Genomic DNA, 13,503 nt, shown 5'->3' with positions numbered 1-13,503 from the left:
ATATGTTGTTTCCAACTTCATTACAATCTAGTCATTTTTAAGAATATATTTATATAAGTCTGGAACACTTGGGGCATTTAAGAACATCAGGTTTGTCTGCATTCACTGAATACTTTCATAAATTAATCATAGACAGTTTAATCAAGTGTTTATTTGAATATAAATTTGAACTGACATTATAAATTGTTTCTAGACAGAAGTTAAAATATTTTATACCAAGATATGCATTCTATTTGCTTGGCATTTTTAGGGAGTGTAGTATTCTATTTAGGTGAATAGTCCAGCCTTTCCCTACTAGAAGCTCAAACTTTAAAAATTTTAATCACCTTTGAAGGAAATATTTCTCAAATATTACCTTTTTTGCATATGTTAACTTTTGATTTGCTCAAGGTCATTATAAGGAAAATCAGTAGCTGTGCTGGGTTGCAAAATATTCTGCTATTTTGGGGGAGACTGACAAGTGCTCCTACTATAACAAATAATCTTACATGACTCTGCTTTTTTAAATTTCCTATGTACAGTTTTTGTACTTTTCCCCTGTCCTGAATCACTGTCAGGTTATCAGTGTGCTTATCTCTAGGAGTCTCCATCCTCCAATCCGCTGCTATATTTTACCATAAATTACAGAACCTTTCTACCTCTCCTATTTGTTTGGTCTCATTACCTCGGTTCTCCACCTCTCCACTGACATTCTGTACTAGATGTAGAAAAATCAAGATAGTCATTATAAAACTTTGACAAAAAGCAATCATGAAAGGGAAGGAAAGGAAAGTGAAGTTGCTCAGTCATATCTGACTCTTTGCGACCCCATGGACTGTAGCCTACCAGGCTCCTCCATCCATAGGATTCTCCAGGCAAGAATACTGGAATGGGTTGCCATTTCCTTCTCCAGGGGATCTTCCCGACTGAGGGATCAAATTCAGGTCTCCTGCATTGCAGGCAGACACTTTACCCTCTGAGGACATAAATTATATGACAGGGTATTATTAGTTTAAGAAGTATTTGGCTTACAGTCAATAGAACATGGGATGCGGACGTGGTGAACTGCAGGAAGGTTACTGGAAGATATGGTTTTGTTGACTAAGTTTAGTAGGCTTTGAATTGAGTAATCTAACAAACAATAGATCACTATGATGAAAATCAGATTATGAAGAAAGGCCATTGGAAGATAAGATATGAATTCTGGAGAAAGTATTACAGTTTATAGGATACTGAGAGAGAAACAACTTCAGGAACTCAGAACAGGGACTCGTGAGGTAAATAATGAGAATTAAGGCAAGAACAAAATGATTAAAACTATAATACTAGAGAATCAAGGACAAAGGATCTGAAGCTAAATTGATGCTCTAGCTCTAAACTTCTGGCCTAGAGCATTTTGAATTAGGAAGTGGATGTGTTCCAGAGTTTCAATTCTGTTTGAACTTGTAGGTAGGAATTAAGGGATTCCCATTGCTTTCTTGGAGGAAGGAACTTAGGTATTCATTCAACTTATACTGAGTGCTTCCTAAGAGTCAGAAACCATACTAAGCTCAATAATTAGCAGTGATTCAAACAAATTATTTAACCTCTTGAGGAGGTGACATTCAAGTGGGTGGATACTGAGAATAATCAAATAAACAAATGGACATAGGATGTATTTTTAGTTATAGTCAGTACAAAGAAAATAATCAGAGGAAGGGAACAAAGAATGTCAGCAGGTGTTATTTTGGATAAGGTTGTCAGGTAAGAGTTTTCTGAAGATTCTTAGTTGAATATCATGAATAAGAAAAAGGGATAGCTGTGGGTGTTTTGAAAACAAATAGTCTAGGAGAATGAAATGGCAAATTCAAGATCCCAAATAAGTGAGACTGTGCTTGTTCTATTTGAGGAACAGAAAGGAGGCCAGCATAGCAAATAAGCTAAAGACATGCATGCTAAGTCACTTCAATTGTGTCCAACTCTTTGTGACCCCATGGACTGTAGCCCACCAGGCTCCTCTGTCCATTCTCTTGGCAAGAATATTGGAGTGTGTTACCATGCCCTCCTCAATAGGCTGAAGACAGCATGAGTAAAATTTTATATTTTATTATAATTTAATAACAACTATAAATTTTTCAATCAGGCCTTAAAAATTCATATTTTAGAGTATTTAAGAATAAACTTTAATGAAAAAATTCCCATGTAGACAAGATATGTTGACTACTTGAACTTTATCTTATTTGCTTGTTATATACATACATATACAGCTCATAATAGATCTAAGAGAGCTGATAACTGTATAGAGAGGGACTCACTGCTTCAGCATATTAAATTTTAACCTGATCTTATGAATAATTTTCCATAATTGCCAGAGTTTAAAGTCTTGGATAAGGAAGAACTTTTGTATGGAATGAATCTTACACAGCATGACTGTTTTTAAATATAGGGACAAAAGGGTATTTTTTGAGAAATGATGGTTTAGCTGATAAAGAAGCCTTAGCCAGCAATGCAGGAGACACAAGAGATGCGGGTACTATCCCTGGGTGGGGAAGATCCTCTGGAGGAGGAACACGGTAACCCACTCCAATATTCTTGCCTGAAAAATCCCATGGAAAGAGGAGCCTGGCAGGCTAAGGTCTAAACGTTGCAAAGAGTTGGCACAACTGAGCAACTACGCACTCCCACAGGCACTTCAGTCACAGTTTGACTAATATTTAGTCAAAGCACTCAATATATCTGTCTATTTTGCAGCATGATCAATGGAAGCCTCAAAGTTTCAGATATTGTTTTATATACAGTCTGAATGAGAATTTATAAAAACAATTCATGAAACCATCCACATCTATTGTAACTTTGTTGGAGACTGAAATCATTGTTCTGAAATAAAGTATTTAGTAACAAAAATTAGAGCATGCACAGCTTTCCTATTTTAATGATTTTCATTCCCCCTGAGAGAAATAACAAATCTATGGTTAATCAGATTGTAGACCCTACTATCTCTTACATTAGAAACATGGAAAATATCAGGAAAGGATGTCTCAGAAAGTTTTATTTTTCAGATTTGAAATTCACATACAAAACGGGCTTTTGTAAAGTAGGATGACAGGTTATAGTCTTCAAATAATGTATGAAATAAGTGTTTGAAAAAAGCTTGACAGGAAAGGGACATCAGGGCATCACAGAATAACTGGAATAAATAAAACTTCTCATTTAGGAAGATGTTTATGTCTAATAGAAGACTAATGACAAGAGCCACTGGTCATCACTATATTGATGTTATTTTAGAGAAACATGAACTCTCATGTAGAAGACTGTTGTAATCACTTTGATCAAGAATGATGTTGTGGAATGAGTAAATGTACTGTCTCTGGCATTTCCTGGTGACTCAGATGGTAAAGAAGCTGCCTTCAATGTAAGAGACCGGCGTTCTATCCCTGGGTCAGGAAGATCCCCTGGAGAAGGAAATGGCAACCCATCCCAGTATTCTTGCCTAGAGAATCCCATGGATAGTAGAGCGTGGCAGGCTAGAGTCCATAGGGTTGCAAAGAGTCGGACATGTCTGAGCAACTAACATTTTCACTTAGCACTGTTTTTGATAGTCATAGAATTGTAAGATACAGGAAATATCTTTCAATATGTATCAATATACGCATAAACATTACAAAATAGTTATTATCAATATTGTTATCCATTTTGTGCCCACTCAGAAAAACAACTCAAAGGGGTCTTGAAACTATTTACCCAATCGGCAAAAGCAAATAGGTCCTGCTTGTTTAAGTAGTGGAGAGAAACACAAGTAAAAAATTTAGAGTCAGGCATTTTTTTCTTCCCACTATATGAATGTCATGATATTTATTTCATATGAAATCTCAATTTGTTTCAGATAAAAATTTATAAGAGATGTGTACAGGAGTTAGAAAATCATTGTAACTAAACACGTAAGCTTGAGGAAGTGAAGCGAAGTGAAGTCGCTCAGTCGTGTCCGACTCTTTGCGACCCCGTGGACTGTAGCCCACCAGGCTCCTCCGTTCACGGGATTCTCCAGGCAAGAATACTGGAGTGGGTTGCCATTTCCTTCTCCAGGGGAATCTTCCCAACCCAGGGATCGAACCCGGGTCTCCTGCATTGCAGGCAGATGCTTTAACCTCTTAGCTACCAGGGAAGCAGCTTGAGGGACTCTAAGTAAACCCCAAATATCACAGTTTTGGATAATATCATTGTGGGTGTAGGAGAGTCAAAGAAGCAAGTCTTATGTCCATTATTACTGGCTTTATTTTAATAATGTACTCCAAAAAAGGTTGGTCCTGATCCTTTCATCTACATTGAACAAAAACATATAGAACCAACATGGAAACTGGTTAATATTGTAGTTTAGGCAATATTAGTAATAAACAGGTCATTTTATTTTCCATGACTTCATTTTTAAGTTATAATTTATATAATAATATTAAATTAGTTAATTAATTTATTGGTTTGTCCCATGTACTCCCTCTTGGGAAAAAAAGAATACTTAGAAATAGGCATTCGCATTATATATTTTTGAAAAGACTGGGCTTATAAAAGTCTCAAGCCAAAAGAGAAGTTTATCACATTTTAATGCACAATAACACTTCCACTCTTGGTAACTTACACAGGAGCAAAGCAGCATGCAAAAATCAAATACTCTCTGTAAACAGCTTTGAACACAAATTGAATCACTTACAAAAAACCTATGGCATTATAAGATCTCAAAGGGGTGTAAAACTTCACTAAATGTGTTTTTCCTTTACTGGTCAAATAAACATGTAGTGAACCTTATGTGCAAATGTTTAATGTTCCTAAAGTGAACACAAAAATGCATGGCTTAGAATCTTCCACAATAGGAAAATTGTCAAGAGAAAAAAAAAAGAAAAAAAAAGTTACAATATGTTCAAAAGAAAAAAAAATGTTACAATATGTAATAACAGCTGGACCCTTTTAACTGCAAGCTCCAAGAATCTACTGTTGCTTTGGGGGCTATTATTTACATAGTAAAAATTTTCTCTTGTAACAGAATATAAAGGAAAGAGAAAAAAATGAATTTTCTCTCTCTTTGGTATACTGGAATGACAACAATCTTAGCACTGATCCGCTCTTCAGGAAATATTTACATTTCAGTGGATAGAAGGTTGGATTTATAGAAGAATGGCATTTCTGAAGATTGTTTATATTACCAATAATGATTTTTCATTGGATTGAATATCCCTCAGACACCAATGCTATCTTGACTGGAAACAGAGGATCAAATTTCAATAATACATGTACCTAGCTAATGCTGACAGAGAAGGCAATGGCACCCCACTCCAGTACTCTTGCCTGGAAAATCTCATGGACAGAGGAGCCTGGTGGGCTGCAGTCCATGGGGTCGCAAAGAGTTAGACACGACTGAGTGACTTCACTTTCACTTTTCACTTTCATGCATTGGAGAAGGAAATGGCAACCCACTCCAGTGTTCTTGCCTGGAGAATCAATCCCAGGGACAGGGGAGCCTGATGGGCTGCCGTCTATGGGTTTTCACAGAGTTGGACATGACTGAAGTGACTTAGCAGCAGCAGCAGCTAATGCTAAAAGAAGCAGATGTGGACTTTAATTAGTGAAATTGAATGATTTTATGTAAAATTTATTGTATCTCACTCATCATAGGAGTGACTGGCTTATTTTTCTAGAAAATTATTCATCCTTAATACTTAAAATTTTATAGAGTGATATGTGATATATCATAGGAAGAATAGCACTCATTTATGTACAAATGCTAGAAAAAACTTGATTTTCAGAATCCTTGTAGTAAAAATGTTTAAGAAACTAGGTGTGCTGTTTAAATGAAGGGGAACCAGAGGTCATATTGCCAACATCTGCTGGATCACAGAGAAAGCAAGAGAATTCCAGAAAAACATCTATTTCTGCTGCATTGATTACTCTAAAGTTTTTGACTGTGTGGATCACAACAAACTGTGGAAAATTCTTAAAGAGATGGAAATACCAGACCACCTTACCTGCCTCCTGAAAAACCTGTATACAGATCAAAAAGCAAAAGTTAGAATTGGACATTGAACAACAGACTGGCTCTAAACTGGGAAAGGAGTAGAGCAAGGCTGTATATTGTCACTATGCTTATTTAACTTCTATGCAGAGTATATCATGTAAAATGCTGGGCTGGATGAAGCACAAGCTGGAATCAACATTGCCAGGGGAAATGGTTTTTCCATTGGTCATGTATGGATGTGAGAGCTGGACTGTGAAGAAAGCTGAGTGCTGAAGAATTGATGCGTTTGAACTGTGGTGTTGGAGAAGACTCTTGAGAGTCCCTTGGACTGCAAGAAGATCCAACCAGTCCATTCTAAGGGAGATCCGTCCTGGGTGTTCTTTGGAAGGAATGATGCTAAAGCTGAAACTCCAGTACTTTGGCCACCTCATGTGAAGAGTTGACTCATTGGGAAAGACCCTGATGCTGACAGGGATTGAGGGCAGGAAAAGAAGGGGACGACAGAGGATAAGATGGCTGGATGGCATCACTGACTCGATGGACGTGAGTTTGAGTGAACTCCGGGAGTTGGTGATGGACAGGGAGGCCTGGCGTGCTGCGATTCATGGGGTCACAAAGAGTTGGACACGACTGAGTGACTGAACTGAACTGAGGAGAAATATCAATAACCTCAGATATCCAGATGACACCAACCTAGTGGCAGAAACAGAAAAGGAACTAAAGAGCCTATTGATAATGGTGAAAGAGAGTGAAAAAGCTGGCTTAAAACTTAACATTCAAAAAACTAAAGTCATGGCATCTGGTCCCATCTCTTTGTGGCAAGTAGATGGAGAGACAATGGAGACAGTGACAGACTTTATTTTCCTGGGCTCTGAAATCACTGTGGATGAGGCTGGGGTAATGAAATTAGAAGATGCTTGCTCCTTAGAAGAAAAGCTATGACAAACCTAGACAGCATATTGAAAAGCACAGGCATCAATTTTCTGACAAATGTCTGTATAATCAAAGCTATGGTTTTTTCCAGTAGTCATGAACGGATATGCGGATTATACCACAAAGAAGGCTGAATGCTGCAGAATTGATGCTTTTGAACTGCGGTGCTGGAGAAAACTCTTGAGAGTCCCTTGGACAATAAGAAGATCAAACCAGTTAATCCTGAAGGAAATGAACCCTGAATATTCATTGAAAGGACTGATGCTGAAGCTGAAGCTTCAATACTTTGATCACCTCATATGAAGAGCCTCCTTGTAGGAAAAGTCCCTGATGCTGGGAAAGATTGAGGGTAGGAGAAGAGGGGGACAACAGAGGATGAGATGGTTGGATGACATCACTGACTCAATGGACATGAGTTTGGGCAGACTCTGGGAGATAACGAAGGACAGGGAAGCCGGCACGTGACAGTCCATGGTGTCACAAACAGCCAGACACAACTGAGCAACTGAACAACAGCAAGTCCATATACCATGATTAGGAGAAACCACAGCGTGAAGGTGAAGGTGAGTGTCGTATTTTCACTATATTCTGTCAGATGCCCTAATAACTTTCTGAGTTTGATTTGGTCCTCTTAAAAATGGAAGGAATTAAGCTTATGTCCATTTTAAGAAAACCTTTAAGACCAGTGGTTTCTTCAATAGATAGAAAAATAGCTTTGCTTCATTTTAAAAGCAGAACAGCAAAATACAATATTCAACGTTATAACAGAACTGCTGCTCTGGAACATGACCATGGATAATCTCACTCGATAAATTAAATAAAATTATTGTCTAGGTGCAGCTCAAGTGACATGGGCTTAGTTAATGATGACATTTAGAATGCAGGCTGAGGCAGTGTGAGTGGCCAGTGAAACCACGAATGCAGCATTCCAAACACTGGAAGTTAGTCAGGCAGGATTCATGGATTGTGATACCTGGGTAATTCAGCACTTTGGACAGCCCTTGAGGGCTTTTGCTTCCTTTTGTAAAGTACATAACCTTTAGAACTGCCTGCATTCATCCACAGAACTCTGTGATCTATGTTTCACATGAAGCATATAGGTTCATGGTGTTATCTCCTGTTACTTGAGGTTATGTCAGGCTGAAACCAGGCCTTGTCATATTAATTTAATTTTCAACCTGACTGAATATGAAAAGATGAAGATGAGATCATCCAAGTCATGGAAGAGTCTTTACCAACACCTGATGTTCCATTAGAGTCAAGTCCTCTGGGCCATTGACAAGCAAGGCCATTTGGCAGCTGTTGTATAACAAACTGAAAGAAGTTGCTCATACTAGATGGGGGCCTGGTGATGCAGAAAAAAACTAAAAGAAACTGCTAAAATGCTGTCTCGTGCTATGTGGCCTAACTGCAGATGATGGTACAAGCATATTAAAGCTTTTCTTGCAGCCTTTGATTATAATAGAATTATTCCTCTGGAGCAAGAACTTTGAGCCAATATCTAAGAAGCAGAACTAAAATCTAGTTTTTAATCAAAGTACAGATTCTAGAATTTGTCAAATTAGAATTACTGACAACAAGACAAAAGTATACACATATATCAGTCTTAAGAATCCCATATAGTTAACAGGTCTGAGCTGAGAGGAACTCAATTTCTTTCTAAGTTCTTTAGTGGATTCACAGATGTCAGAAGTGAATTTTCTTGTCTGGCTGAGAGCTGTGAAGAGTAGGCATGAGAAGGCATGAGAATGGTCTAGCAAGAAAGAAGAAGAACAATGGCCCAAATAGTACAGAAGGGAGAACATATAACAGGGAAACTGGCATTTTATTAAATAAAACTTACAAAAAAGTGATACAAGAAAGTTTGATAAATATAAAAGCTCTGAGGTCTGTCTTTATCTAGTTGAGTAGAACATGATTGCTACGCAGTAGATTCTGAAAGAACCAACAGCAGAAAAGGCATTCCCTAGGCTTCCATGATGGGTAACACATTAATAACACAAATAACTCTGGTAGCTCTGAGTTTGGAGCTTGTGATTAATCCTGAAGGAATAGGAGTGATTTTTATTAGAATGCCAATTCTATTGACTTCTCAGCTGTAACTATAGGAAAATCTGAAGATTTTGAGATTTGAGAATGCTCCATTCATGTCCACCCAGATGGTTATACAACCTAAGAAAAGAGATTCTTATTTATCCAAGTACACAATGTGTTTTTATAAATAATAGCCATGATTCTCTGAAGTCATGTGTGTAAATCAGCCTCATTATTCAAAAATCAGCTCTATGAACATGGAGGTGATTAACAATTTGGCAACAATTTAGCCAACTTTACTCTCAGTGCTAATAAAATGTCTGAAGAAGATTCAGGACAAGCACCCTAAATCATAACAAAACTTAGCTATGTTTGTATGGTTTCAGGATATTTCCCTCAAAATTTAGCTGAAATCTAAAATTTAAGCTATGCTTTAATTCTAAAATATTGATATTAAACTCCATGGTATCTAGTTAATCATGAAAATACAAGAAGTTTAATATGAACATTTGATTTAATTTTTTACCTTCTGTATAACTAATACAATCCTTAACAAAACAAAAGAATAAGCCATATTTGTTAACCATACTACTCTTGGAATGATCTTGGTTGTTAAGGCATAGGTTCTTTGCTACATAAATATGGTAACTAAATACAAGCTGTTATTATTGGCAGACATAGAAACTAATGAGTAATGTTGCAAAGTCCACAGGAAAATATACTACAAAATTCATTGTTAATTTACTCTGACTCATTCGATATCATTATTTTCTATGATTTATACAGGCATTTTTCATATATACTTTAAGGCATCTTATATGATCAGCATAGCTTTTTATTTAACTGCTATGTATAAAATAGATAAGCAACAAGAATATATTGTATAGCATAGGGAATTGTACCCATCACCTTGTAATAACTCTCAATGGAGTATAATCTATAAGAATATTGAATTATGCTGTATACCTGAAACTAATATAATATTCTAAATCAACTATACTTCAATAAAAATAAATTATACAATATTTTCAATCAATCTTCACTATCATTCATTTTTGACAAGAAAAAGAAACAATATTCAAACATAACGTTATTTTCTTTTCCTAGGTATTTCTGCTTATTTCCTATGAACATGGCAATAAGTAGCTTAATGTCTGAGCTGTAACTTAGGCACATGTCTCAGCCTAAATTGCCATAGAAGTGTGAGGCAAAACAAGAATATAATACTTCTGACAACTTAAAAATACTGAGTTCTTAAATAACTATAGTCCACTGGACATTTACAAGTAAATGAAGGAGGAAAAAGGTGAACAAACGGTTACAAACCTAGTTGCTCACTGTAGACCTCTGATATTTGATGGGTTAAGCAGCAATGCATATGAGTTTTGTTTTTAGTATCACACACTATTAATTATCGTTCAGTAAGACTAATCTTTGGACCTCTTAGTACATATAAGCAAAGTTTACATATACAATACTGTGGTATAAGAATAAAAGTATTATTTTCTACTGCTTTCTAGCTCCAGTAAAATCTCACTGTTCAGACACAGATCTGTAATTTCATTAGACATAAACTATTACATGCCTGTAGATGTTACTAAAACATACACAAGGAATTATGTTGTTATTTATTTGTATTTTTCAATGCTGTCATTATCCTTTTACAGGTAAGACTACTGAGGTTCACAGACACGACCTGGGTTACTCAGTGTTCACAGTGGGTAAGGAGTAAAGCCAGGTTGGGAACTGAAGCAGATTCTGGCTTACGTTATAGTGCTTTTTCTACTAAAAGGTCCTTCCCACATTCAAGGTTTTAGATTCATTCATTCATGTTTGACACCGGCATGCAGGGAAACTTGCGGTAGAGCTTTGGAGTTCATCCACAGTTCATATTTTTTCCTACACCATCATTTTCTACGAGAGGCCAGTGAAGGCAAGTGAAATGAAGTAACTGGAGAAAACTGCACAGAAGTAGTTACAGGACTGTGGAACTCAAGCCCTGTGGTCCTTTACTGCTAAGTCACTTCAGTTGTGTCTGACTCTGTGCAACCCCATAGACGGCAGCCCGCCAGGCTCCCCCATCCCTGGGATTCTCCAAGCAAGAACACTGGATTGGGAGCACGTGTACACCTGTGGCGGATTCATGTTGATGTATGGCAACACCAATACAATATTGTAAAATAAAAAAAAATAATAATAAATAATAAAAATTAAAAATTAAAAAAAGAGAGAGAGAGAGAGAAAAAGAACACTGGAGTGGGTTGCCATTTCCTTCTCCAAAGCATGAAAGTGAAAAGTGAAAGTGAAGTCGCTCAGTTGTGTCCTACTTTTAGCGACCCCATGGACTGCAGCCTACCAGGCTCCTCTGTCCATGGGATTTTCCAGGCAAGAGTACTTGAGTGGGCTGCCATTGCCTTCTCCACTGTGGTCCTTTAGATGCTACCTAAAGATGAAGATACTTTAGCTGAAGATCACAATTTACCCTCAGGATATCCGTAACACAAGGTTACAGTGGGAATATATACATATATTTCTATTGGCATCTCAAGAGAAGAATTTACCCAGATATATTTTAAATTTTCTTTATAAAATATTCTTCTAAAGTGACCTCATGAAAGCTCTCAAACCAAAACAATAGCAATTTAGTAATGTGGTGTTCTAATGCATTTCAGTCAAAAGAGAAAAATGTGATGCAACAAGAAATAAATTCAGCAGTACAGCTGTGCTTACCTTCATAAGTCCCACTTTCTAGGAGAGCACCACTTTTCTCCAATTCCATAAAATCTTCAACAGTGATGAAAATATAGTCCACTCCAGGGACCTCACCCTCCTTATGTGGCCTTGTGGTGCCTGAATAAGGAAAACAAAAGAAAGACTCTAAGTGATTTGTTGCTGAATTTTAGAAATACCACCATACTCTTGAATATTCAATAACACTTGTTTGTACATCCTGTGAGTTGGCAGTTTGCATTTGTCCTTCTGTTTGTTTGGAAACAGAAAATAGCAGGGGGTTAAGATTAAAGGAAACATACAAAGCATTTTTCTTCAAGTTTATAAAGGGCTCATCGTCATGGAATGTGGCTGCATAGATTTTTCAGTGAAAAATGCAGACCATTGTGCCCTCTTTGAAGAGGTGGTTGGAATATTGGGCCATGAGTCTGCTAGCTCAGGAATTTACATATCTCACTTCCATAAAAGGACCTCTATTGTTCTGTAGACTGCTTTGCTATGACATAAAATATAATGGAAAATAGAAATTAAAATGTCAATTAACTTTTATATTTTCATCATCTGCTCCTTTGTGGGGGGAGGGTGCTGTCATTTGTTAAAAATTATTTGTAACAAATAATGGCTGATTTCAAGGATCAGAAAATCTTTATTATTACTTAGAATAACTAAATACTAATTAGAATTGAGAAATGACTATAATTAAATAAGTATTATATTAGTAACATAGTCATTTTTCTTCCTTCATTCTTGACTTTAATTGTAATTAAATCGGGAGGTGATACCCTCCCAGGGGTCATTGCAAGGGTCCACCACTCTTGTTTTCTGTATATTGTCTATAGAGTAAACAGCCACAGGAACTCAATCCTATTGCTCAGTATACCTCCGTTGGAGAAGTCAGGTTCCGAGATCTCTGTCCAGCTTGTGAGGTGAGAACCAAAAGTGAGACATATCAAGGCTGTGGATTTGTTTCCTGGAACACTTCCTTTCCTGAGAAAGCTTTAAGCATCTTTCTTCCTTTTTCAATGCTACCTACATAAGACATTTTGCATAGTCTGATTGGAATTTCCATAAGGCATACATGCAAATAGTATGCACACATACACAGAAGGCAAATATGTTAGGGGAAGCACACTGATTGAAACTGCCCACCCTGGCCAGGCACCACAGTAACCATCTGCATGAGTTGTTTTATGACAGGAGATCCTGATAAGGAATACAGAACCAATAAGCCACCACCAACAGGAAGAGTTCGGGAAAGGTCTAAAGGAGACACTGAGTGTCCATCCACTTCCCAGAATCCCTCTCACTAGCATCCATCTTGGCTAAGCAATGCATGCGCCACCAGGAAAGACTCTGAATTAGAGTGACTGCCCAAAGACTACCCGGAAACTAATCCCATCACCATAAAACCCGAGACTGCGAGCCACACGGCAGAGCAGTTCTCCTGTGTTCCCTTACGCTACTGCTCTCCACCCGGTGCCCTTTCCCAATAAAATCTCTTGCTTTGTCAGCACATGTGTCTCCTCGGACAATTCATTTCTGAGTGTTAGACAAGAGCCCAGTTTTGGGCCCTAGAAGGGGTCCTCCTTCCTGCAACAAGCATGTAAACAAAGTACTAGTACACTTGCAGGCTTACTGACATGTAAGCTATCATCCACATTCTCTATATACTAGAAAAAATATTAATATTTCAAATCCTTAAATTTATTTTCACTCTCCAAAATCTTTATCAACTAGGCCATCCAATGGCCAATCAGTTCTTCTTTTAGTATATTAGGGTCAAATCTGGATGACAAATGAGAGGCATAAACTAATGTCAAAATATACAATGTGTTGGAAAATTCATT

The 13,503-nt window shown here is 37.2% G+C and overlaps 1 protein-coding gene across 1 annotated transcript in view; it reads right to left on the bottom strand.

The window, feature by feature from the left end:
• The window catches only part of MAGI2 (membrane associated guanylate kinase, WW and PDZ domain containing 2), a 1,481,671-nt gene that overhangs the window by 648,184 nt on the left and 819,984 nt on the right, over window positions 1–13,503 (bottom strand). Inside the window, exon 3 of the mRNA XM_052638336.1 lies at window positions 11,657–11,776. Within this exon, the coding sequence (XP_052494296.1) occupies window positions 11,657–11,776 (120 nt within the window). The remainder of the gene's footprint in view (window positions 1–11,656; window positions 11,777–13,503) is intronic.

The sequence above is a fragment of the Budorcas taxicolor genome, chromosome 4 (genome assembly GCF_023091745.1).
Source record: "Budorcas taxicolor isolate Tak-1 chromosome 4, Takin1.1, whole genome shotgun sequence".
Classification (NCBI taxonomy): domain Eukaryota; kingdom Metazoa; phylum Chordata; class Mammalia; order Artiodactyla; family Bovidae; genus Budorcas; species Budorcas taxicolor.
This window is presented reverse-complemented; position numbering and strand designations above follow the sequence as displayed.